Source organism: Salvia splendens, chromosome 15, assembly GCF_004379255.2.
Source record: "Salvia splendens isolate huo1 chromosome 15, SspV2, whole genome shotgun sequence".
Taxonomy (NCBI): Eukaryota; Viridiplantae; Streptophyta; class Magnoliopsida; order Lamiales; family Lamiaceae; genus Salvia; species Salvia splendens.
This window is the reverse complement of record NC_056046.1, coordinates 4,744,651-4,770,986: the sequence shown is the minus strand read 5'-3', so window position 1 is coordinate 4,770,986 and position 26,336 is coordinate 4,744,651. Positions and strand designations below refer to the sequence as shown.

Below are 26,336 nucleotides of genomic sequence, written 5' to 3'. Positions count from 1 at the left end.
AAATCATGTTGGTAATAGAGAATCTTTTCTATCAGACACTTTTTTCTATCTCTTCAAGCTTTTATTTCTTTCAACGTTTGGAATTTGGATCACAGGCATAACATATTAACATCCAACTCCTATTTATTCATGCCTTAAATTTGAGGCATCATTACACAAAATTCTTGTAATGGTTTTTTACTTTGACTCTTGAGACCAGTAAGGCACCCGGGATTTTTGTTCTGGGAGTTCAACTAATTATAATTTTATAAATATATAAAAAGAAAATTATAATTAAACAAAAAATAAAGACTAATTTTAATACAATAATAAAAGTTGGTATAATACCACAACGTCTCTCTTTTATTCCTTTAGGTTGGACAATAACTGAACTTGATTGGACAATAAACACCTACCTAAATAAAGAAATGTAAACAAAGTTTTGTTGAATTTGAACTTTCCCTCATCATATAGAAAATAATACAAAGTACTATTAAAATATCTTTCTAATCTTTGTTAAGCTACAATAAACAACAATATAATGTTAGCTTTATAAATAAAATATACTCCATCCGTTCATGAAAGTATGAACTATTTCCTTATTAGTCTATCTCTAAAAAAAATATACTCCCTCCGTCCCAAGGTAGATGTCACACTTTCATTTTTAGTTTGTCCCACAAAAAATATCACATTTCTTCTTTTGGAAAAAGTTCCATCTCACATCAATTATAAAATTATACTTTCTCTCACCATTTAACACACAAAATAACATTTCCTAAAATCTCGTGTCATCTCCCAAGTGTTGACATCTACCTTGGGACGGAGGGAGTACTATAATTTTGGAATAGTTAAACAATCATTACTCCTACACATTTTAATTTACAACTTACTATCATTACACTACACTACTCCACAAACACTACTTACACTACCATTTATCTTTCTCTCTTATTTTATCAATTATACATTAAAATCTGTGTCAAACCAAATGTTTATACTTCTCATGGACGGAGAGAGTAGTACGCAAAGATCAAATGACAATTTATATTACTCACGATATCAAGTAATTTCTCAAGGAGAATAAAAAAACTACTCCTTTCATCCCTTCGAAGATAACTCATTTTCCTTTTAGTTTGTCCCACCTAAAATGACTCATTATACTATTTTTTCATTGACGCATTATATTATTTACCGAAAAAGGAGATTAAAAAAAAGAGGTGCAAACTGAATTCAAACTTGAATTTTTCTAGCAAATTACTGGTTACCTTTTTATTGTCTTGTTTTTAGATATTAACTCGTGCACGACAAGAATACCAAGTACGAACAGTGGGGAAGAAAAGGCTGAAAAAGAGAGGAAATAAAAAAAGAAAGGGAAAAAGATTTTTGTGTCATACATCATCCATAGTAACACCAAATTGTCTTTTACAAGAAGATAGAGAGTAATAATAAAGAGATGATGGGGATGGTGATCTTGATGGTGAGGTTACCAAGTTTAATTATAGGACCCACTGTCCAGCCTATAAAATTCATATTCATTAAAACTGAAATGATACAAAAATTTACACATGTTTTTGGTAGTTACAAAATACAAAATGCAAAACAGTGGGTTTATGAGATGACAGATCACACATTGCATCTATGCTAAGGCAATATACATAGGCATGCGCAGGGTTGCAACTGTAGATGGATAACTACAACACACTGAGTGTGCTTCCCTTGCACTTTACTTCCCATACACATCTCTCTACTATCATATCATATTCTACAAATATAATCTAAGTTCATGCATTATTCATATTTTCATTCCATCTTGATGCATGAAAATGAAATTCCACTCCACAATGGTGAAAATGTAAAGATATGGACCAGATGAGACATAACAAGAATGAACTCCCATCAATTAAAAAACTGTGATTCAGATGTAAGCAAGGAATGTCACAAGTAGCTATCACTAAGGTAGAAATCCATATAATGCTCAAGCCAGCTAATTTATTCATCATACTAAATGCATCCAACCACACATTGTAAGACACAGAGAATATGTACTACTGTGTTTTATTTCGTGCATCTGCCTTCTGCGTAGATACTATACCTTACTCAAGTTTTTAATTATGTACAGCATACTTGAAACTGGACTTTGAGTAGAACAATAATGTAGGACATATATTCTCTAACAATCACTGAATAATTTTCCTCTGGTGAAAAATCCCATCAAGGTACAAGAGCAATCAAGCTTCTTCAACAACAATTCAGCAAATTATGAAGTCCTCAATGCAACAGTGCAACTTAAATACTACTATCATCATGAGCTCTTCATTCACGATGTGAACAAATGAACTTATCACTTTGGCCTATCTCAGCATAGCAACAAAATAACATAAAATCAGTTGAAAACTTAACCAACAACAGTAGTCTGGGGAATAGAAGGCACGAGATAGTTATTAAAGAAGGCAGCTGACTTAATTGGGTCTAGCCGTCTAGGTGAAAAAGGAAATGCATGCTATCTACCAAAAGACATGCCCAGGTGGGAGTTCACTGGGAAGGTTGTCTTACTTTTCTTCACTAAGCTTAAACTTAACTGACTACATTTTAAAAATCATGAAGAACGCAGAGAACTATATTGTGCAGATTGTAGTAAATGATCGCCCAAAAATATAAATTTCGAGATCTTTAATAATTTAAATTACAGAAAGCAAAAGCCCAATAAGGCAAATCTAGCAATGATCATAGACATAAACACATTGGAGCTGCAAAATACTCCTTTGAGGTGAGAATACATTATTGAGGAGACAACTCGGGTAAGAAAGTACATGCCATGGATACAACTTGTTCTTTTCAAGAAAATTATCTGGAGAGAGAAAACCAGCTGCATAAAACCAAGCTTACATTTAACCAGATCTTCAAGCAGGCAGATAGCAGTCACAGCTCACGGGCCTGTTACATAAAGAAAATGACCCTAAGACATTCAGACTTCAGAGTGATAACCCAGATCTTCCTAGTTTGTGAAAAAAGAAAGGTAGATGAAGAAGGCTATCAAATATGGAAATAGCAAGATAAGTTATGAATATGAGGTAATACTGCACAGTTATTGTGAAAATATGTAGTACAAATTTAGATTTGAATATTGATCAGGTAAAATGCTTAACTCCACCAATAAAGCAAGCCATGAATATGAGGAAATACTGCACAGTTATTGTGAAGTTTGTCACATCACCATAATCTAGTTTGATCTAATTCATTTAACTTACTTGTGCCCAAAAATTTTGAACTGCACCTATAATTGTTAAATTGACAATTGTAATAAAAAGCTATTCTGGAAGAATATCCAGCAGGGCCATGTGGATAGAACCTCTAGTTAGGTGCTTAAGTATACAAGTTACTCTAGAAACTGGATTTGGATACATTACAGTTTACAACAACTGACTGCTGATCAGGTTCTACATCATAGACAAAAAGGGTGGCCAACCTGTTGCAATTCTCAACTCTAAATTGGGGTAGAAGATGTCCTAAATCATTTTCTGGATAAGAATGACAAGTACTAGGGAAAACTGAAGATCACAAATTATGTGCATGGAAATCAAGTGTTTGGTACAACATGATATACAAAGGCAATAAAAATATGACCTCCAAATCTTACTTCTACAAAACCAATTTTGTTATATTATCCTGGACAGTGGACACTGGACACCCTACTATAGGACCACTTTGAGTTCTTTACTTCTAAATTACACACCACTCATACCATAGACACGGTAACTTAGTAAAACAAATAAACAATGAAACTAGTGTAAAGCAGGAAGTGCATTCAAAACGAATTTGGCAGCAAGGGCATAGCTCCAAAAATGGATTACAGAATTAGAGATATAAGGAGGTGATGATAACACAAGTCCAGTTAAAAGTAAACATTAATCTGAAATAACCTAATCAGAGGAGAAAGTCTATCAGGGAAGTTATGACCACACAATCCAGGTCTACGATTTGGGTAGTTAAGAGCTCATCATACTGAAAACCAAGAAGCTAGGTAATGATCCAAATTTTTGAATCTACAATCCTAGGGCGGCGTAACGTATTAACAACAGGTGTTTTCATGAGCCACATAGAAGTATCATAAGCTTCAATGCAGAAACACTGATATTCTCTATCACCCACATCTAAAATCTGAATACACGATACGACCAAACCGTTAAGATAAGTGTCACAACCAATTAAGTGATGCAACACCTATCAGTCAGAATTATCAAAACTTTACTTAGCCTGCGACATTTTCTGGCACCTCCAGTCTTAAACTGGGATGCAAAATTACATCGTCAGAAACATGGAATTCTTTTAACTTCACAATCAATCAGCTACAACACAACAAATTAAGATATGATTTAATAACCCTAAAAAACAGGACGCGGATCGTGCAAGACCAACTCATATGAACGCATTACAACATAATTAAGATTCGTAACCAAAAACCCCAATCTCCATATCATCAAAAGAAGTATCAGCAACTAAATCATAATCATGATCCAAAACAGGAGACAGAACATCCATTTTCAACTAATCTTATTGAATCAATACCTCATCTCAAAACAAATAGGCAAATACACGAAATATTCTTCCCAGGTAAATATACACATAGAAGAACAAAATCCATACCAGCATTCTACTTCTGGTATCCGCCGCCGATGGCATTTTCGTCCTCGATAACCGTCGCAGTCAGGTACGGCTGCGGGAACTCAGTCAGGTCGAACGTCTTTTCCTTCTTCATCCGCTCCACGTCAGCCTTCTTCAAAAATGTGTGCTTAATCGGGGGGCGGTTGCGGCGCTGATCTCGGCTGAAATACTTGATGTCGTAAACAGTTTCAGGGAGAGAGTTGGGTACGATGGCCTTGCCGGGGACGGTGGAGGGGCAGTAAACCCGGTATTCCGTCGCCTTGGGGATGGAATGCTGGTATTCAGGGTGGGCAACGGGGCCGGTATACTCCCATGGCTTCTTGATGCAACGGCGGAGGGTTTGGAATAGGGATTTCGCAGCGGACGCCATTGATCGATTTGGGGATTTTCTTTCTATTGCTGCTCAGAAATTACTGTGTATTAATAAATCGATCTTAAAAAGGGTGGAGCATATCGAAAATAGAGTCGCCACCAGTTTAAAGCGACTCTGATTTTAGATCGATATCTAATTATTCATTTATCTTACATTTATCAATTTTACTAATGTCTAATTTTTAATCACGTGACTTCCTTTTTTTTTCCAATTTCTCAAAAATAGAAATCTAAATTTCTTTCTCTTTAATAAGGAATATTTCAACTATATGTTTGTGGGAAACACATCTGGATTTCAGACCTTGTGGTCAAGGTTTATTCTGAGTGATAAATTTTGATACATGAAAGAAGCCCATCAACTCCGTCGTTCAATAAAAAAAACAGGAAAAAAAAATATTTAAAACATAATTTAGTCAGAGGTAGTTAGTTTAGCAAACATTGAATGATCACTCGTATCTTCTATAAATAGCATTGAAATGATCTTATGCAACTAAGCAATGAATGATATCTATACTTCTTTTCTTTAGTTTATTATTTCTCCACAATCGAACTCTTAGATCCATTGTTTGATGAAGCTCTAGAATTTTTTTCAAATCCTGACATCTTTGATCGTCTACCTTCATCACATGCTCTCTCTAAACATCATAAACGATAAATATATTAAGTATTGATTTTATTAATTTAGTAGTACTAAATACAGACTAATGTCTTATTAGCCTGCATAAGGTGACAATGCGTATAAAATTACAATATATGACATTGTATAAAATTATTAAATAATCGAATTTAATCAATCTAATAGATCAATTTGTATTTCGTAATCTAAATAAATATCCAGCTAATTGAAATAATTGATTTTTTTTTTCTAGTCCATCTAACTTAATATTTGTGGATTAAACAATTATATTTTTCGTCACTATGAGAAAATATGTATATAAACGTTTAATTGAGCACAAATTATTGCGAGTAGTTTTCCAACTCTGCTGGATTCTTCTGTTACTCTTTGCTCACGATCGCTCCGTAGATCTCTCTCTTTCTCTCTCCACATCCAATTGATCAGGTACTCAATCGCATTCAATCAAGTTGATCATGTCGACACCGCTATCTACGTGTTTTACTGCTTTTCCTAGTTAAGCGTGATCAGTGATGTACTCGACGCTATTTTCTCTCCGGCTTTAAATGATGGCAAATGTGTGATTGTGTGAATAGATTGTTGACGATTCCCACATTTTGCGGCGGCTTTTGATTCCGGGGTTGTATCGAATCCCGTCACGGCCAGATCTGATGGTAGAATTAGTGAAGAACTGATAATAGGCTAGTTTGCATTGCTGGGGTTTTGGGGGTTTATGTCAACATCGTTGCTTAATAGACTGCATTTTTAGGCATTGTGTGGGTTTATAGGGTGATGCACAGAGTTATTAGGGTTTTTTGGGATAAGTTGATCCTTTTAATTGTTTGTAGTTGTTACAGACTAATGTTTACTGATTCATGGTTGTGGTATCTGGTTGAACCGGTTTTGTGCCGCTCATCGTTGGTGTAGCATAATCTCAACTCTTGGCATTTTGTTTTTTAATGTTGTTTTGAGAGTGTTGAGGCTTTTTTGCTTCTACTCTTTGTTTTAATGGGTTTTATGTTTATTGAAACCTTTTTGTGTACATCACTGTGCATCAGTGCTCAAGAAATTACGAATACTTTGTCGAGGATTATTCAAGGTGTGAGTTTACACAAAGCGGGCCAAATACTACTTTTCTGAAGTGAACTGCTTGCTCCTTGAAGCTCAATGGGTTAGTACCAAAAACCAAACGTGTTGGACATATTTCACCCCTGTGATAATGTTTCATTGACTTCCTCTTTCATTCTCGGGTTATGTTAGAATCATTGGTCTATTGCGAGTCTTATTCCAGGTAGAGTCAGAGTGGTTGTCTACTACGTTTGCCTAAAGGATTATATATAGCTGAGAAGGCGGCCCTATAGAATTGTCATATGCTTGTACTAGGAGTGATATATTGGTAAATCTTGTACTCCCTCAATCCACTGTAGCCGAGTCATATTCATTTTTTGGTCTCCCCACTGTAATTGAGGCATCTCCCTTTATCGCAAAATTCTACACACTTAATCTCTCTTACTTTGTTGCCTCTTCTTCTTTGTTCTCTCTTCAATTATCTATTTGATTCTTTGTTCATATCTCTTCACTTATCTACTTCATTATCTCTTCGCTTATCTACTTTATTATCTATTCACTTATCTACTTTATTATCTCCTACTTTATTTTCTTTCGTCTCAACTCACTAAACACCTATTCATTAATCTTTGCTCCCAAAAGAAATGCCTCAACTATGGCTGGGCGGAGGGAGTACTATACACACAGTGAATGAATGCTAAAAACTCCCTTGAAATTGTGGTGATATGTATCAGCTTGTGAACTTTTGCTTCATTTAGATTGAATGTGGTTCACTGCTAAGGAATTTAATTTTTGATTGAATCTTATGTTTCATTCGTATCAACGACAATGGTAGATGTACTACTAGATTGGGGTGAATTCACACTATCATTAAAATAATTTCACTTATAACGGTTAAATCATCTCATAAATAGAGCATAAAAAAGGGATCGTAGCTTTCTATGGATTAGTTTTACTTTTAAATGGACAACGGTCATGTTATTTGAATTTTAACAGATAAGCATTAAGTCATTGCCTAGCTGTTCAAGGCTACTGGGTTTCCCCTCACTTTCATCGAAAATCTCTCTCTCTGGCCTCTGTCTATATATGCACACAGTTGCTCACTTTTTCTCATCTGGCACACGCAAACACAAACACCCATCCATCCATCTCTCTCTCTCTCTAACACACGCATGCAGTCTCCCACCCACACCCAATCCTCCCTTCAGGCCCTCCCCCAAAAATTTCCAATTTTTTTCAATAACCTGGTAGTGATTTTATTTATTCGAACTACTTTTTTCAAGATTGCTATTTATTTGCTGTATTTGTCCTCTTTTCTGAATAAAAGGGGATATGTGAATCATTTACTTCTGTCTTTCAAATTATTGGAAATATGTGCTTTTTTAGGAACCAGGAGATTATAATTCTACTATTTTGTTTATCAGATTACTTTTATGGTTAGATTCTCTGATGGAATAAGGAAAAACTGAGGGTTTTGTTTCCATTGTTGGATTTGGAGTTTTATGCAAATATTGATGCATACAATGGAATATTTTACTAAATTCTGAAGATTAATCATTCTGTGTTTGTAGGAAATTTTCAAAAGTGTCTACTATTCATTGTTATTAAATATTAGAATGGTTTATCTCAATTTTCCTTGTTCTTATGGTTTATTTGTTTTGCTAGATGATTAGGATGTTTGTGTTTATATGTTGCCGCAGCCAGTAATTATTGACGACTTATGCTTATTTTATCATTGGGATTTGAGTTTATATTTGTCGTGGTGGGTAGTTAGATCTTTGTGGTTGTTAATATTTTATTCGATGGGATTCTTGATTTCAAAAACTATATGGTTATATTGGACCATCGTTCTTTGTTTTAGAAATTCTCAATAAAACTTGGAAATATTTCTTGCACAAATTACGTGTAACAAAACGTAACAGCCTATAGTAAGTCACCTAATGGCAAATGAATCTATTTCAGCATTTGTAGGCTCTAATATCTGATTAGCTAACTCATAAAATATTGATTTCATATTGATTAAAAACCAGATAGGAGTTGTCTCAGGCTTCCTTTTCTTATTCTTCTCTTTTCCCACTTTGTGTGTGAAAGAGTCGAAAACTCCAAATACATTTTAAGATTGACTCCAGCTTCTGGCAGGAATGGCTGCACAAAGTGTGAGTCCTCCCCCAACTCCAAGTGCTGAAGTGATTGGAAATGCTTTTGTAGATCAGTATTACCATATTCTCCACCACTCTCCTGAATTGGTCTTCAGATTTTACCATGATACAAGTTTACTGAGTAGACCAGAGCCTGATGGCCATATGACCACTGTGACAACGATGAAAGTGAGTATGACAAATTTACAGAATACTTATTTATCCTTAAAGTAATTAGTTTCATTGTTAATAGTATTCTAATATTAATACATTTCCTCTTTTATTTTACATTTTCTGAAATTTATATGGGATACTTTTCTCGGTGTGCTAGGAGTGTGACACTTGTCAAGCAATAAATATGTTGCAACTCATCTCTGTACATGCCATATCCAAATATAATTGTACATTGAGCGTTATTATGGAATTATATTTACTAACCAGGCCATGTTTTTTGTCTTCCTTTTGAGTGGGAGGTGAGGCACGGGATCATCAAAGCATGCTTTTGCTTCAAATCTTAGATTAGGCGACATATAGTTGGTAGTATGGGGATAGGTAAGACTCGCCAAATAAGAGCTAGACCAGAACCGAGATGGAGTAATCTCAACATCAAGAAAACAAATATGTCGACATACAAACATCTTAATAGGGTTAACTTGTGCATTTTTATATGTGATGAGTCGACAAGACTTGGCTGAGTCTTTCTTTATTAGTAGTGTCTTTTGTCCATGTTGTATTGTGATGACGTATATAGTGTTACTTGAAAAAAACACGAACTCTGGATCAATTTGCATTCATGCATGAGCTTTTTAAATGTTATTGGTACATCAAGCCCTCATTCCAAGACTGACTCCTACTTCTGCTACTTGTATATAGCTGTATCCTGCTGTTGGCTGCAGGAGTTGCAACCACAACTGACTCCCTGCCCTCCATGATCCATCCCATCTTTCCCCTAAATCAGTTTCGCCATTCAGTGCTTGAATTTCAAATTCTAATAGCAAAACCCAACCCTGACGTCTATGGTCCTCCCTCAATCATTTCACTAGTAGTCACTAGTCACTCTAGCCATGACTATGGTTACATATACACCTATCAAAAAAATTCCGTTGCCGATTAGGTCCTCCGATGGCTGATCAAATCCAACATGCATATTCATCTGTGTCGCTCTTTATAATAATTAAAGAACAAAAAGTAAAAGTTTTAGGTAAACTGGTAAGCAGCTGCTACTAAGTTTGTGCTTTAATTTTTTGAAAAAATAACCCAATTTACTTGTCTAAGATCTCCCCAAGGTATATTAGAAATGTAAATTTCTTCAAAGTTATATGTGGGTGTGGGTGCGGGTGTGTGTATTATATAGGCTAATAGCTATAATTAATCAAATTTTTGTTGACACAAAGTATTCTATAAATTGTTACTTTAGCCATACTTTGACCAGTTATGTGAATGTATAGCTAATTTATGATGTTGATCGACATTAACTAATGTTATTGCAACATATTTTATATCAATTACTCATCATCAATAGTGTTAACTAAAAAAAAACAATAAAATCAAATAATCTATTACTAGAACGCGAATTCCAAATATTTTTTTCCATGCTTGTTGTCTTCAGTTCTGATGCCTTTTCTGTTCCTGGAATATTGAAATAATGCTAGATTAGAATCTTGGCATCAATTTAAATGGCCTCCCTCTCTCTCACCCTATAATATAATCATGACAAACCCATTTTTCCAAACGTCAAGGAACCCCTTCAAGTTCAGGCGGGCAACAGTGTTCTTTCGATTAGCCTTTCTTCTTTCCTTTTGGATTTAATCATTAGTTTTCTATAATAGTGTAATGTGGAGAACAAGTTTTAATGTTTTATTTTCATACAACTATTTTTTCTTTCCTTTGGGAGAGAAAATTATCATTGTGGTTGCCATACGGCATACGCCATTGGCCACGGTCATCGGGGCGCACTGTCTGTATGTGTGATTGTTTGATTTTTGGGGTTAAATTTCTTGAACATGTATTGATGATAATCATGATATATAATTACATTAGATCTACACGGAACGGAAGCCTCATCAGTTTTTTTTGGACCGGCATCAAAATTGGCTATGATTTTGCTTTTCAGTCCCAAATATAATTTTTGAAACATAGAGATCTGGAACTTTTAGCTAATATACATATATATACAGTTTTGTTTTAAAGTTAATTAGTGCCCATTTGGACTACTATCAGGTTTATTTCACGTGAAGAAGTCAACCTACTTAAGTTCATCTCACAATTTTATGCAAATTATATAAACAATCTTCTGTTTTCTTGTTATACCAGAGCATCAATGATAAAATATGCTCCTTGAACTACAAGAACTACAAGGCAGAGATAAAGACTGCTAATGCACAGGATTCTTATAAGGATGGAGTAATTGTCCTAGTGACTGGCTGCTTGACCGGAAAGGACGGTCTAAGAAGGAAATTCACGCAAACCTTTTTTCTTGCTCCTCAAGACAAAGGATACTATGTTTTAAATGATATTTTTAGGTATGTAGATGAAAATGGATCAGACATGGTTCAGGTGGTGGACATTGGAGTTCAAGAGACACCGTCAAATTCGTTGGAGCCAAATGCAGGTTGGCTTTATAATTTTGCTTTTGTTTTTCATGATTATCAATTGATTTGCCTTTCCCTTATCGCCGTGTTCATTTGTTCCTTAGAACCTGCTGAAGCTGTTGAACCCCCCCGTACAAACCTTGCATCTTCCGTAATGCCTCAAGTTGAGATTAATGAGGGGGTAGTTGATGGTGAAGTGATTAATGAGGGGGCAGTTGATGGTGAAGTGATTAATGAGGGGGTAGTTGATGGTGAAGTGATTAATGAGGTGGTAGTTGATGATGAAGTGGTTAATGGGGGATATGATGGGAATGCCATTAATGATACTGAAATGGCAGACCCTCGTGTGAATGAGAATCATGTACTGGAGGCTGCAGAATCACTTCCTTGCTCACCCCAGGAGGATGCTCCAAAGAAATCATATGCTTCTATTGTTAGTTCGCAGACAAAAAAGGGTCCTATCAAAGTTTATGTTCCTACTAACACATCAAAAGTAGTTTTACCAAAAATAGAAACGCAGCCAGTCAACACATCAGAGCATCCTGCTCCTGAATCTCCAAGTCCTATTGCACCCACTAATGCATCGGAAAGTCGAGATACTCAGGACGGAGGTATTCTTTTTTATCTGGTATTTTTCATATTAGATGAATGACTGAGCACTGAGAAACTTGACTTAAATTATTAGCATAAGATAAAAGCAAAACCTTCTCTAAGATGTGATGATAGGTTAGGGATGTCTACAAATATTTTCTGTTCATGGTCCCTCCTTATCTCCGCACCAGCTTATTTGCTTTTTGTTTGTTATTTTTTACAGTTGAGGGCCACTCCGTATATATCCGCAATTTGCCTCTGAGTGTTACAGCTTCTCAGCTTGAATCTGAATTTCTGAAATTCGGAGCTATTAAACCACATGGGGTCCAAGTCAGGAGTATCAAGGTTAGTATCACTGCTAGTTGTTCTGCATTCTTCAACTCGAATATTATATTGATATCGACTCTACATCTCCTCTAGCAACAACAAGGTTTCTGTTTCGGCTTTGTTGAATTTCAAGAGTTTAGCTCCATGCAAAGTGCAATTAAGGTACGTGATCTTCAAATTATGTCTTCTTCTTCTCTTTCCTTTTTCCTTTCTTCTTCTACGTTTAGCGATCACCATATGACATAGCCAAGACTTGGGAGTGACTAATCTGGTATTGTTTAAAGTAACTTGGGAGTGAAATGCCACTTTGACTTTGCTGTTCCTTTCAGGAAGTTCTCTCATCATCATGGCTATCTTGTAATTCTTAGTATCTCATTATCATGGATTAAGCTAATTTAAAAGGATATGCAGTAACTTGATGGGATCTTTGAGTTGGATACAATCTCTATTGACTCTAGAAAACATAAACCCACTCTGTTAGGAAATTTGGACTCAGCAATATGCTTCTAATACTGAAATGAATGGCAAAGCCCCCTTATATAATTTCCATGGTACCTTGTTTATACATTTATTCATGTGCTTGAGCCACCCACTTTTATGGGCACCCTTACAGTGCAATAGGTAATAGGTTAATATGATGAAGTGGCATTCTGGTCAATAGACGAGTGATGGCATTTTTATTTTGATGTAAGAGATACGAAGCCAGTTGAAACATTAATTTCTTATGCTGTATGCTACTTTTCTGCGAGTGGCTGTATTTGTGAGATGTTACTGATGCTTGCCTCCAATGTCAACATTAAGAATTCCATGGTAGACCTTGAGCTGAATAAAAAATGTTGAAAATTTGTTGATATATTTTCTTATAGATTGCCATAAATTATGTTTTGAACTATATTCCTATTTTACATTATAGTAAAATTACCTCTGTTCTTCAGGCTTCTCCGATAACTATTGGTGATCGCCAAGCTGTTGTGGAAATAAAGAGGACAACCACCCGAGGTTAGTAGGAGCCTAACTTTCACCATCTCTATTCCTTGAAATATGCAGACTTCAATTTTAGATAGAGTCATTTATTCTGGAAACTATTTGCTGAGAGAATCATTCTTCTGAAATTGCCGTTGGTTCTGCACAGTTGGTGGTGGGAGGGGTCGATTTACTCCTTCACGTGGAGGATATCGTAACGATGGCTTCAGGAGTCGTGGAAATTACAATGGCGGACGGACCTATGTCAGAAGCGATAGCTTAAGAGGCCATGGAAACTTTAGCAGTGGGCGCAGCGGAGATGGCTATCAGCAGGGAAGAGGGAGGGGAGGTCGTCGTTCCAGCCCAACACAGAATACTGCTTCAGCATAAGATCCGTGGTTGTTGGAGGCAATTTTGACAGAGGTGTGATACCTGAACATCAATGTGTTTTAATCCTGGCAGCAATATCAAATTTTTCTCCTTGCTCAAAAGTTAAGATTAGAGGGGTTTGCCTTAGATTATCGGAATGGGTATTAAGTGTAGTAGCATCAGTTTTAAATCTTTCCTTTTATCTTTTTTAGCCCTCTTTTGCAACAGAATTTTGTCTAGAGCCTAGAGGAATGTAGTTTGAAATGACTATGATATCTTTTTCTTTGGGGGAAATGAAAATTTGTTTTATTGTCAGTGTTAGAGCATCTCCAGTGTGCGGACATCCCACTAGGACATCCCAAAAACACCACCTGCCACGTCACTAGGACTTCCCATCCCACTGCCACGTCACTAGGACATCCCCTGCACAATCCGCCCTTCCCATCGCCCTTCCCACTAGGACATCCGGCAATAAAAAAAATCACAATAATTTAATTACATAAAAATGGAAATATAATTTTGACACGGAATACGGGAAAGTAAAATACGGGCAAAAATACATATTCATAAAACATAAAAAAAAAACATAGTTAGAAAAAAAAAAAGCAAAATACATAGTCATTCGAAAAAAGAAAAATACATAATCCAACATCCCCGGTTCACTCCGCGTTGAAATGAAGTTCAACGAGCCGTATATATAGAGTTTTTTTTTTTTAAAAATAATAATTTCCGGACGTCCGACCGGGACGTCCGACCCTTGCCACAGTGGCGGACGTCCGCCCGCCCGTCGCCGGGACGTCCGTATCCGACCCTAAACGCCACAATGGCGGAGGTCCCGGTCGCCCGTCGCGACGTCCGACCGGACGTCCGCCATTGGAGATGCTCTTATGTGAATGTCTGATTTTTTACCGGTCTCTTTTTTTATATAGTAGTTTATGGAGTATTTATTTTTATTGACAAATAAATATAAATTTTTAAAGGTATGGACGGACTCGAACTTGTGACCATTGATCAAGGTCATGATCATTAACCACTATCTTTCTCTCTTATTTCATGTGGGTCGTTCTCCTTTAGATGTGTAGTATATGAATATATACGTTTCATGTTAATATAGTTCACGAAAATAATCATGTTTTTTTTCATTTTTTTATCATCTCAAGGAAAATAGTCATGTTATTCCGCTTTTTACCATGCATATTAACATTAGTTTTTTATATTTGTACATTTTTTTCTTTCGAATAAGATGAATATTATTTTTTATAATAAATATTTTAATTATTTTTCTCTTTTTAATTTATTAATTTGCATTAAATTTGTGAATTCTACACCTTAGACAATTTTTCTGAAGGATAGTTAGAAAATTTCAATTCCACGTTCTTGATCTAGATGATATCCTAAGTTTTGAACGTTACATTGTATCAAGAATATATAGAAAAATGTTTATGATTAATGAATATTATTGACTTCACATTATAACTGTATACTATAGCCTATTTATTGGGCTTTTAATTTGTAAAAATATTCAGATCGCAATGTCCAATAATGGCTACGAGATCTTTTGTTGTCTAAAAAGAGATACTAGTAGTCTAGAAAAAAAATTGCATACACAAATTCTAGTAGACTAAAAAAGCTACTCCACTTCCCTTTATTAAGTAAAACATTTCTTTTCTACACGTGAAAATGAAAATTTATTAACTAAGAGAAGATGAATAAAATAAAAAAAGAATAAAGTAGAAAAAAAAAACTAAGAGATAATACTAAAAAAGGAAATACTATTTATCTTGGATATCGCAAAATGAAATGTACTCCATGAATCAATTAACAAGGATCTGTAAAGATTAAGTATTCTAAAATTAAATTAATTTTAAATCGTATGAAAGTTTTAATCGCCCTACAAATCAAAATGTTTAATTAAAATTAACCTTTTCTTTTTATTTTAAATAAATGACCGATAATAATTCTTCAGTTATCTTATGACGACACTCGAGTCTTGACCAATATTAACTGAAGTAAAAATATTATATAAACTAAACTTCTCTTTTCATTAAAAGTGACATTTTCATGTGAAAATTGAAATATTGCACCATTCAAAGTGACATATTATATTTAGCACCATTCACTTTATTTTATTCTCTTTTTATTTATAATAATTTAAAATTTAAAACACCATTCTTTTTCTTTTTTACTTATATACACAATCCAATACTACTTCTATTATGTACTGTAGAAAGTAAAATTTTGTGTAAAACAATAGTAAAACTTTTGCTATGCGAATAATGGAAAAATAATGATTATTCAATTTTATAGCGGGCAAGTCGCACGTGAAAGTCGCATGACGTAGTAATCTTGCTGTCGCGTTTTGGTTCCTCTACGCGTCGCCCTCACCAACTTGCATGGTCCTTAGCTGTCAGTCTTCACCAGAACATGACACGTGGTTCATTTCACCCAACAGCGCGACTTCAAAATTTTGATGGAGGGCCCACTTTAGATTTGGTGCATTGATTCTTTCTCCATTTGCCCTTCTATTTTATTCATTTTACATCTACCCCCTCCCCTATCCACTGCGCTTTTTTGGTGCTTTTCAATTTCTTTAAATATTTTGGACCAATTGCATGATTCTGTTTGAATATGATTTGTAGTCCAATGAGTTTCCTATTTATTTAGTGAGCTATTAACTAGAAATATGATTAACAAATTTAGAGCTATTAAAACTCTCACTAGTGCCCATAAATTATACACAAATTTCAAAATCAGTGTCATACTAAAATTTGAATCTTTATCAATTCATGAATCATATATATGAATATTTTTTGTATTTATATACCAATAACTTTTAAATTTGTACAAAAATTAGTATAATATAAGTAAGATCGTATAGGGAAAAATTGATGGGAAAATCATAAATTTAGATCAAATATAAATTTTCCATTAATTAAATAATTGTTGAAAAAAAGACTGATAAATAAAATTAAGAACCAAGAATAATACTAGTATAAATAGTATTTTAGGATGTGACTGAAATAATAGAAAGCTGGGGGAAGCCCTTATAATCAATTATGGCGACTTGGTTTGTAACTTTGTATAGTCAAGATAATGTATCATTATTCTCAACAAACATATCCTAGCTTGCAAGTGGCTAGAAAAATAAAAGGATAAATAAAAATACACACGCAAAAGGTGGGGAGCAAGTTGCTTATGTTTATTGTTGAAGTCAAATTAATTTTTTGATCAATTGCTCTATGGCATAATTAATCAAGGTCACTAGGTAAACAACTTGCATAGAAATACTATTTTGCTTTGGTTTAAAATGATTAATCTGAAAGCCAATACATGGTGTAGCGATCAATTGAGATCCCTAATACACTCCATATTCAATGTCATGTTGTATTGATAATTAAATGTATAATATTTAAAATTCAATTGAATTCCAATTATTTATGCAAATGTGAAATAGATCTGATTATCCTTAAAACCATCTATTTGATTTTGAATGGATTTCATGTTCTTTACATTTTAAAATTTTCATTATTAGAGTACAAATCGGATTTCATATATACCATCTAAGTAAAAGTTAACAATACTAATAATACATAGAATAAATAAATAAAACTAAATTTACATTATCAACCTCCAAAATTTGGCTGAAATAGTAAAGCACGTCTTAGATTACCAAATAACATCTGAAAATAAAATGAGAAAAAAATATGAAAAGGTAACATTATAATAGCATTGCCACGTTAGACATTAATTGATAAGAATACAATATTAATCTAAATCAATGATGTATATGAAAGTGGTCATTCTATATCAGAAGATAACGTTGTCGAACTCAAATCCACCCCACTTGTGGTCTCAACTGGCTATATAATATTCACAAAATGAATTAAACAATTAAGCTAATATTGTACTTTACTTATACCATTCAAAAGATACCCATTTTTTCATGTCTAAATTGGATGAATTATTTGAAACGTGATTTTCTGATTTTTGTTTCACGTACAGACATGTTCTTCTCTGACAACTTCTTATTGTAAAAAATTTATATGATAAATGTGGATCATTTGTCACATCATGTAAATCTCGTTTTCACCAATCAAATATTTTGTATGCTTAGGATACCTTTGATACATATATTCATTGAGAATACACGCTTTTCTGTGTCTTTGATTTTGTATTAAATTTAAATTAAAATCAAAATCAGATTATATTATAACTGTAGTTTAGGCGCAAACTATAAATTGCCCATGAAGCTATATTTACAGTGTGTTAAAAAATACTACTCCCTCCGTTTCACCATAGTTGAGGCGAAATTTTTCGGCACGGAGTTTAAGAAATGGATGTTGAGTGTGTTGAATAAATAGATAAAATAAGTAAGAGAGAGAAAAGGTAGAGAGAATAAAGTAGAAAGTGAATAAAGTAAGAGAGAGTAAAGTAAGAAAGAGAAAATAATTATTACTCCTAAATATGGAAATGACTCAACTAGGAAGAAACTTCCCGAAATGAAAAAATGACTCGACTATGAAGAAACGGACGGAGTACTGAATATCACACAACAAAAATCATTATACCATTACATAAAGTGAAAAATATAGGCATAGCACCTTATCATTATGTGGAAGTTAATTGCAAGTTGTCAAAATAGAAGAATCAATAAATACAATAAGTCAATAATAGTGGGTATAGCATATTCAAGTAAGATTGAGTTGCCACTCTAGAAATTCTGCAAATTGTAACTGGACCATTGTGATGCTTCCGATTAAGCCCTTGAAAGATAGTTATCTTCCTACAACTAAAATCATCACTCAAATTTCACGTCAACGATTTTTAGTTAACTTTATATTTTATCAAGAAAATTTTAAAACTTTTTTTATCCAAGTTTTATATTAACATTTACAGGAATGTCTTAGTTTTAAGAAATTACGACTCCCATCCAAAATCATCAATTTTTAAGCTATTTTTGCCACTTTTTCTTAGATTTTCCACGACTTTTCCCACCCTTTTTCAGATTTTTCGATTTTTATTTTTAAATCCATAATTAATCGCAAGTTACAATCTAAAAAATATTAAAATCGTAAGTAAATCATTTGTGAGGATTCCGATTCAACCCTTGAAAGAAAGACATACATTCAAATATAGTACAATTAAAAAAAACACACATAAGCCAGTTCAAGACCCAATAAGAAATTTAGTACCTAGCATATTTTATTTTCGATTAGTCGTACAAACAACATATTTTGATTATTTAAACAGTACAAATTCAATAATAATAATCTAAGGGGTAATTTGCATGTAAATATAACAAAAGGGAGTGATCAATTGCTAACTCAACCTTTAATTGCTAACTACGACTAATTTAAAATCATAAAATCATAAGATATGTAGAGATCTAGTGGTCTACAAATTGCCATGTGTAATTTCATTTTATTATTATTTAAATTTAAAAAGACTAGAAAACTAGTAAAATTAGGCTTTTGATCAAAATGTCAATATAGTATATAAAAAATATCAATGTAATTCCTTGAATATGTCAACACACAATTTTGTATTGACATTGTATATATAGTATATTGACATATTTTTATACATATATTTACATTAAGTTGATGCGAAAAAAATATGAAAATTTAAAAAAAATCAAATTTTGACATCGAAACGTATACTAGTGAGATATCGTTAGAATCCTTATAAAATTATCTTTAATTAGATATATGTTATGTAAAAAAAATTAAATTGAGATCGTTATACCCATTTAACGTTTTGGGATATTTTTTAAAAGTTAGTTATAACTAACTTTTTATTAATTGACATTAATACCCATAATTAACATTTTTTATACACTATATTGATATACTTGGCTAAATGATATGATGACTTGATTTAATGATGTAAAGAATATTATTTAGTTGTAATTAGGGGTTTAATCATCTAAACCCTAAACCCTAATTTGTAATATAACACATTCGAATATAACAAATTAGTTTGAAATTACGTTCTTAAAAAATGGGATTTTGTACATGAGTTGGATTTTGCCAGCAAGCGTGTCGAATATCGCGATATATTCGGCAGAAATTGATTAAAACAGAAAAAGAAAAAGAAAAAGAAAAAGAAAAAGAAAAAGAAAAAGAAGGAAATCCTCCTCTGTGAACACGTGTCACTCTCCCGACCCCCTCACATTTCTCCACCAATACCCTTTTCGTCTTTTCACTCTTCCCCATGAGTCCTCTAAACAAATCCCCCCTCCTCTCTCTTCCCTCATCCCTTCCTCTCCGTTTCTCTTTCTCCTCTGCAACTAAGCCACGTCAACGGCTACTAGAATCCGCGGCTAAACAAAATAAAACAACTCCACTTTTCTTTCATTCAGATTTAACGCTAAATTTTCCATTTTTCCTTGATATTTTCCGAACCCAATTGAGCTCTGCTAGCTCCGGCAAGCGGGCCCCATTTCTTCGATGGATTGCGCTGATGGGAAGCGAGAAAGGTTCAGTCTTTGCGCCGGAAACAACGGAATTGTTATGAAACAGAGCTGCAATCGAGACGGAGAAGAGGAAGAAGAGGAGGAATTGGAGCTGAGCTTGGGGCTGTCGATGAATGGGAGATTCGGGGTGGACCCAATGCGGAAGAGGCTGAAGCGGTCGTCTTCGATTTCCAATTTGGCGTTCGACGAGGGGCGCGTGGAGGCGCCGCTGGCGAGGACGCGGTCGCTGCCGGCGGAGGCGGACGAGGAGTGGCGGAGGCGGAAGGAGTTCCAGTCGATGAGGCGGATGGCGGCGAGGAAGAAGAGGATGGAGAAGCTGAGGAATGTGAGAGTGCAGCAAAAGGAGAGTATTAGTAATAATGGGTATGAAATCTCATCCTCGCAAGGCTCCATTGGATCACAGGGCTCTTCTGGGATTTCCGATCTTGATTTTGAGGGTAATTAATCATCTTTAATCCTTCCTATTTGCTATCTTTTTTGAGAAATTGGACTAATGATATGTTCTGTTGATAAAGTTATGTTCTTGATTATGGATTGCTTATGAATCTGTGTTGGTTCTGTTTTCCTTTTTGGAAAGATAAAGAGTATTGTTTAGTGTTTTGCTTTTGGTGAGTTGAGATGGATGGCTTGTCTCTACATAGAGTTGTTGGTGATGGAGTTGATTGTTGTGTTGTAGTATGATGGAGCTTTTGTTGATGCATAGGTTGAGCTCATAGTGGATGGTTAGATTCATAAATATGCAAGTTGTTGTTGTGGTGGAGTTGGTTGGTTGTGCAAGTGTTATGGATATATAGGTATTTATCTTGATGTATATAGCTTATCATATTAGATTGTCCATTCATATCCTCTCCCACATTATATCCATCTCTATGCATTCATTGACACTTAGGCTCCGTTTGCTAGAGTCGATAACTCCCTTATCTTGGACTTATCTTATCTAAATTTACCTAAATTGTGTGTTCTTCTCTATCTCCCTACCAAACGGCCCCTTAAGATTGCGAGATCAATAGCTTTGAGTTGATGAACATGATGACAAAATCAGATTTCTTCTTTGTTCTTGAGTTCTTGAAAGAGAGGCATTGATTTCACACAAGATGGTTTTTGCCCTATTTGGAAAGCCTACTTCAGCATTGAAAGCTTTTTTCCTCATTTTCTAAAGCTGTATCTAGTGATTGTTTCTTGTCAATTTAGATTATGTAATGCATAAATAGAAAGTAAAGGGTATCTAAATTTGGTTATCATGGTTTCATTTTGGAGCTAAATATGGAATTCTCTTGTTACAGGAGGGACCCAAAAGGCCGACGTCCCACCCCCTACGAGCCGGCCATCACAAGACCAGAGCGAGCAGGAACCCCCACCCCGGGCAGCGTCCAATAGGGACGCCAAGCCACCGACTCCTCCTCCAAGCAAGAACCCGATGTGTGAAATGCCTTACGTCTCCACCAAGGGAGACGGACCCAACGGCCACAAGATAGAGGGATTCTTGTACAGATATAAGAAAGGCGAGGAAGTTAGGATAGTGTGCGTTTGCCACGGCATGTTCCTCACGCCGGCAGAATTCATCAAGCACGGTGGTGGGGGCGACGTCGAGCACCCCTTGAAGCACATCGTAGTTAACCCTTTCCCTCTCTTGTAACTCGAAGGCTTAGTTCCGGCGTTGAGTGTTGTTTTCTCCCCTCTCTTGATGAGTAGAGCTGATGAAGAACGATCAATGCTTTGTAATTCGATGACATTGTATGCTACTTCTTTCCAAATTCCTACCTTTTTAATTTGTTTTGTAAGATTTTTTATTTTCGGTTTTGATTTTAAATATGTATTTGATCATTTTTGTGGCCTAAGATATAGTATTGTCTTTTCAAATAAAGAGTCCATAAAACTTAATTTAATTGCAGAAGACAAAATCAAAACATGGGAGATCAATTTTTAGATAATATGGGCATCATTTCTATTTTTAGTTCTTTTTTGAAAAGTGACCTAAAAATTTCTGAAAATGACCTTTATATTTTTAAAATCCAAATTTTCTAAAACTGAACTAAAAATGATCTATATTATCTACAATTGACGATTCTGCATTTTCAAAAACGTAAAAAGATGTTAGAATTTATAAAATGGGATTAAAGTCTACACCGAAATAACATTTTTTTAAAATTAGGGCAAAACTACTCTAAAATTTACAGTTTTATCTACAATTTCAACACTAACAACACCTCAAAAAAAGCAAAAGAAAAATAAATAAAACGATCACACTTATATCCTGTAAAGTGCAGCCTCTACAAATATGGTGTGTTTTCAGCTTTCACCTCTAACAAGATGGTGGTTGAAGCTGTTTCAACCGCCGCACCACCTGCTTCATTGTCGGCCGGTTTGACAGCGTCTCAACCGTGCACACCACGGCCAAGTGGAGGATTTCGACCAGATCGTCGTGTGGGCCCACGTCCCACAAACCGGCCGTGAACAGCTCCTTGGCCCGGCCTTGCCGCAAGAGCATACACGCCCAAGCAACGATGTTGAACCCGTTCCCGTAGGAAGAGAACGACGGATCGAGCGCCTTCTTGTCGGAAATCAGCTCGAGCAGCACGATCCCGTAGCTGTAGACGTCGGCCTTGTCGGAGACGCGGCAAGTCATGGCATACTCGGGCGCGACGTACCCGAACGTCCCGGCCACGCCGGTCGTGGCGTGCGTCTCCGAAGTCCCGAGCAGCCGAGCAAGCCCAAAGTCGGAGAGGTATGCGTTGTGGTCCTGATCCAGCAAGATGTTGCTAGGCTTCACGTCGCGGTGGAGGACGCGGGGCACGCACTGGTCGTGCAGGTAGGCGAGAGCGTGTGCAACGTCGAGGGCGATCTTGTGCAGCACCCTCCAATCAACGGCTCTACTAGACCTCTCCTGGATGAACTTCTCCAGGTTGCCACCGGGCAGATAGTTGTATATAAGAAACATCTCGGTTTCGCTCGCGTGATACCCGATCAACTTGACAAGGTTCGGGTGGCGGAGCCTGGCTAGGGTTTTGATCTCCGCATCAAACTGCTGGATGCCTTGGAAACGCCCGATGGCGAGCCGTTTGATGGCCACTAGGACACCGGGAGCGATCTCCGCTTTGAATGTTGCCCCAAATCCACCATTCCCGATGCAGTTGTTCGCGTTGAAGCCCCCCGTGCCACGGACCACGTTCTCGTACGTCAGAGGCACTGCTATTTCGTTGAAGACGATTACTTCCTTCCGAACAGTTCCACTCACTCTGGACCTCGGCTTGCATTTTCTCGTGTAAAAGAAAAGTACAACCAGAGCAATCAGCACCGATACAATGGCTGTCGCCGATGTTATGGAGGCAATTTCGACAGAATGGAGGGAACCCTTCCCTCGTTTCTGGCTTGGAGATGCAGGAGAAATCGTGCCGTCATCTCCTGTGCCCCCTCGTTGATCAGATGGTGAGGAGGGAGAACAACGTAGAGAAGGATTCCCAACAAAGCTATCACATTTGATCACATTATTGAGCAGAGGCAGTGGCCCGGACAAATCGTTGAATGACACATTGAACGCCGATAGGGTAGACACACTTGCAATACCAAGGGGGATCGGCCCGGATAGCCTATTATTGTTGAGGAGAAGGACTGTCAAGTTTCTCAGCTTCACAAGCACGTCGGGAATTCCACCGGATAACACATTCAATGATAGATCAAGAACTTCAAGAGACTGCAGCTGCCCCAAACTTGGAGGTATGGAACCATCAAGCTTATTTCCAGACAACGAAAGAAATCTGAGATCTTTTATCCGACCAAAGCTGACAGGAACCGGACCTTGCAACAGATTCCGACTTACATCAAGAGCGCGCAAAGAATCGAAGTCCCCAATGTTGGGAGGCAGACTTCCAGTAATCTGATTACTGGAAACATCCAAGACTGTCAGTGTTTTGCACAACGCGGCGATATCTGCTGGAACTTGACCAAACAACCTGTTGTTTGTGACATTAACGATTATACCTCCAGCAAGATCACACTTCTCGGAGAAAGCTCCAAGAAAGCTTCCAGTAAGATTGTTTCCGCCAGCAAGAAAGGCATAAGCTGTTTGCTTCCCTAATCTCAAAGATGAAATGGGCATTGCCTGCAGGGGGCCATCAAGGTTGTTAGAACCAAAGTTGTGCATAACCAAGAGACTCGCAGCAATCCTATTCACCGGCAAAGCAGTTTCGATCTGATTTCTGTATCCAAAATATGTTACATATGCCAATGAAGGATCATACGCATCGAAAGCATCCACATTTACGGATTGAATAGGAGGACATTCTTCATACTCAAATTCGGGGATAGGACCCGACAGTGAATTCCCATTGATATCAAAGAGAGTCATACAAGGAACGGGAAGTTTGTCATTGATCTCTCCACTAAATTTGTTCAAACTCAGGTCAAGAAAATGAAGCTTCTTGCAGTTGCTAAGCCCGTCTGAGATTTCTCCAGAGAAAAAGTTATTAGGCAAACTCAACAGCTCCAAATTGCTGCAGGAGCCCCAATTAGCAGGGAAATCTCCTCGCAGAATTGCTCGAGGAGCCCAAAGCATCCTTAAATTCGAGAGGCTAGTAACCTCAACCGGGATTGAACCTTCGTAAAAATTGTAGTCATCGGTAGTATACACCAACTTATCTGATGAATAACCACCCCCTAAGCTCGAAACATTTGGAAGAGGATCCCATAGGTTCGACAACACAAGGATAGACAGCTTTGTACAGTTACCAAGTTCCTTCGGTATAGCACCACTAAAACTGTTCCTCGAGATGTCCAGCACTTCAAGCTCACTCAACTGACCAAGCTGACTCGGAATCTCATCCTCAAACAGGTTAGAGTACAGAAGCAGCGTCTTCAACCCCCAACAGTTCCCAATCGTCTTTGGAATACCATCAGTCAAATAATTCCCCGAAAGATCCAAATGCTCGAGCTTCCCACAATTGTCTCCTATCTCAACTGGTATCAATCCAGTGAGCAGATTGTATGACAAGTAAAGCCCTCTCAAATCCCTAAACTCACCAATAAACTTTGGAATCGACCCGTTAACTTGATTCCCAGCTAGATTAACAATCTGGAGCCCCAAACAATTGGACAACGAACTCGGTATACCACCATTGATCTGATTGAACCCCAAATTAAGAACCCTCAAGCTCCTCAACCCACTGAACTGGCTAGGCAACGAGCCCGAGATCAAGTTCCCTTCGAGGTCAAGAACCTCGAGCTTCTCCAAACCCCAAATCTCCACAGGAATCTCACCACTCAATTCATTAAAAGGCAGTGACAAAATCCTGAGTTCACTAAGCTTAGCAACAGCAGCAGACAATTTACCCAAGATTTGAACTTTACCCAAACAAGGCCTCCTAATTCCAAAACCATACAGTGGGAATCGAGCAATTTTAGCACAAGACAGCGAATTACCTCCGCCGGTAACGTTCAACGCCACAACTCGAGAGCCCGAATCGCAGGAGAGCCCGGCCCACGAGCAGTGATCCGGGCTCTGGGGATTCCAGCTGCTCAGCAGTCCGTGAGGGTCCGAAAGCGACGCCTTCAGCTCCAAGAGGGCCGATTTGTCCGAATCGGAGGCGGAAACGGCGTCGTACCGAGCTGAAAACAGAGCAAGAACGAAAATCAAGAGGTTCAACGGGGAACAGAGATGGCGCCATTTCGCCACAGGAGGAGAAGGACCCATTACTGAGGCCCGAAAAGGGTGCTCGAAAAGCCCGAGTTCAGCCCGGACCCCTTGCTGTAGCCCTCTTTCAAGAACGAGTGTCGAAGCTCAAACCCTAATTCGCAGATAGCTTTTCCCTAGATGTAAATGGAATCTAGAGAGGGAGGGAGACGAACAGTAGGCTGGTTTTCTTTGTGGAATAAACGGTTTGGTGTTCACATTTTGTCTGAGCATTGAATTCAATGTTTATGAGTTTTAACTTTTAACATTATAAAATTCCACAAAATTTGGTCTTAAAGATTGACTGGTGAGACTACAAGTAGGACTGCCGATTACTCCACCTCATCAATCTACTTCAATTCTACTTTCATTATTCTGTTTATTTATTATTCGTTTCCTATTTTTATTAAAATAAAACTTCTTGGGAGGTTGAAACGTCATTACTGTATGGCCTCTAATAGAATCTCTTTGTTCCAAAGAATTACGACATGATAAATAATTGGACAAGATAAATAATTGCATT

The 26,336-nt window shown here is 36.6% G+C and overlaps 4 protein-coding genes across 5 annotated transcripts; 2 read left to right on the top strand and 2 right to left on the bottom strand.

Annotated features, from left to right (window-relative positions):
• Positions 1-4,630: 4,630 nt before the first annotated feature.
• LOC121768699 lies at positions 4,631-5,011 on the bottom strand. Its single transcript, XM_042165237.1, has one exon. The coding sequence runs from the start codon at positions 5,009-5,011 to the stop codon at positions 4,631-4,633; it is 381 nt and encodes a 126-aa protein (XP_042021171.1).
• Positions 5,012-5,953: 942 nt separating this feature from the next.
• LOC121767556 (nuclear transport factor 2-like) lies at positions 5,954-13,988 on the top strand. Of its 2 annotated transcripts, XM_042163854.1 has the most exons (9): positions 5,979-6,073; positions 6,685-6,797; positions 8,834-9,021; positions 11,146-11,443; positions 11,528-12,034; positions 12,238-12,359; positions 12,435-12,503; positions 13,277-13,340; positions 13,474-13,988. In XM_042163854.1, exons 2-9 carry the CDS (start codon positions 6,794-6,796, stop codon positions 13,692-13,694), a joined length of 1,473 nt encoding a protein of 490 aa, XP_042019788.1. In that variant the 5' UTR covers positions 5,979-6,073; positions 6,685-6,793; the 3' UTR covers positions 13,695-13,988. The 2 variants fall into 2 exon arrangements, with proteins under 2 accessions (XP_042019789.1, XP_042019788.1); XM_042163855.1 differs by lacking the exon at positions 6,685-6,797 and having other exon boundaries at positions 5,954-6,073.
• A 5,896-nt stretch (positions 13,989-19,884) lies between these two features.
• On the top strand, positions 19,885-21,929 carry LOC121769095 (ninja-family protein AFP3-like). Its single transcript, XM_042165784.1, has 2 exons — positions 19,885-20,585; positions 21,432-21,929. The coding sequence occupies exons 1-2, from the start codon at positions 20,123-20,125 to the stop codon at positions 21,782-21,784; spliced, it is 816 nt and encodes a 271-aa protein (XP_042021718.1). The 5' UTR covers positions 19,885-20,122; the 3' UTR covers positions 21,785-21,929.
• Positions 21,930-22,220: 291 nt separating this feature from the next.
• On the bottom strand, positions 22,221-26,058 carry LOC121768402 (LRR receptor-like serine/threonine-protein kinase RPK2). Its single transcript, XM_042164903.1, has one exon. The coding sequence runs from the start codon at positions 25,832-25,834 to the stop codon at positions 22,451-22,453; it is 3,384 nt and encodes a 1,127-aa protein (XP_042020837.1). The 5' UTR covers positions 25,835-26,058; the 3' UTR covers positions 22,221-22,450.
• Positions 26,059-26,336: the final 278 nt, after the last annotated feature.

Coding starts and splice junctions, on each gene's coding strand:
- LOC121767556 (XM_042163854.1), top strand. Junction 12,035..12,237: donor TCGAGATACTCAGGACGGAG/GTATTCTTTTTT, acceptor TATTTTTTACAG/TTGAGGGCCACTCCGTATAT. Junction 13,341..13,473: donor AAAGAGGACAACCACCCGAG/GTTAGTAGGAGC, acceptor GGTTCTGCACAG/TTGGTGGTGGGAGGGGTCGA.
- LOC121768402 (XM_042164903.1), bottom strand. CDS start 25,834: ATGGGTCCTTCTCCTCCTGTGGCGAAATGGCGCCATCTCTGTTCCCCG.
- LOC121769095 (XM_042165784.1), top strand. CDS start 20,123: ATGGATTGCGCTGATGGGAAGCGAGAAAGGTTCAGTCTTTGCGCCGGA. Junction 20,586..21,431: donor TTCCGATCTTGATTTTGAGG/GTAATTAATCAT, acceptor CTCTTGTTACAG/GAGGGACCCAAAAGGCCGAC.
- LOC121768699 (XM_042165237.1), bottom strand. CDS start 5,011: ATGGCGTCCGCTGCGAAATCCCTATTCCAAACCCTCCGCCGTTGCATC.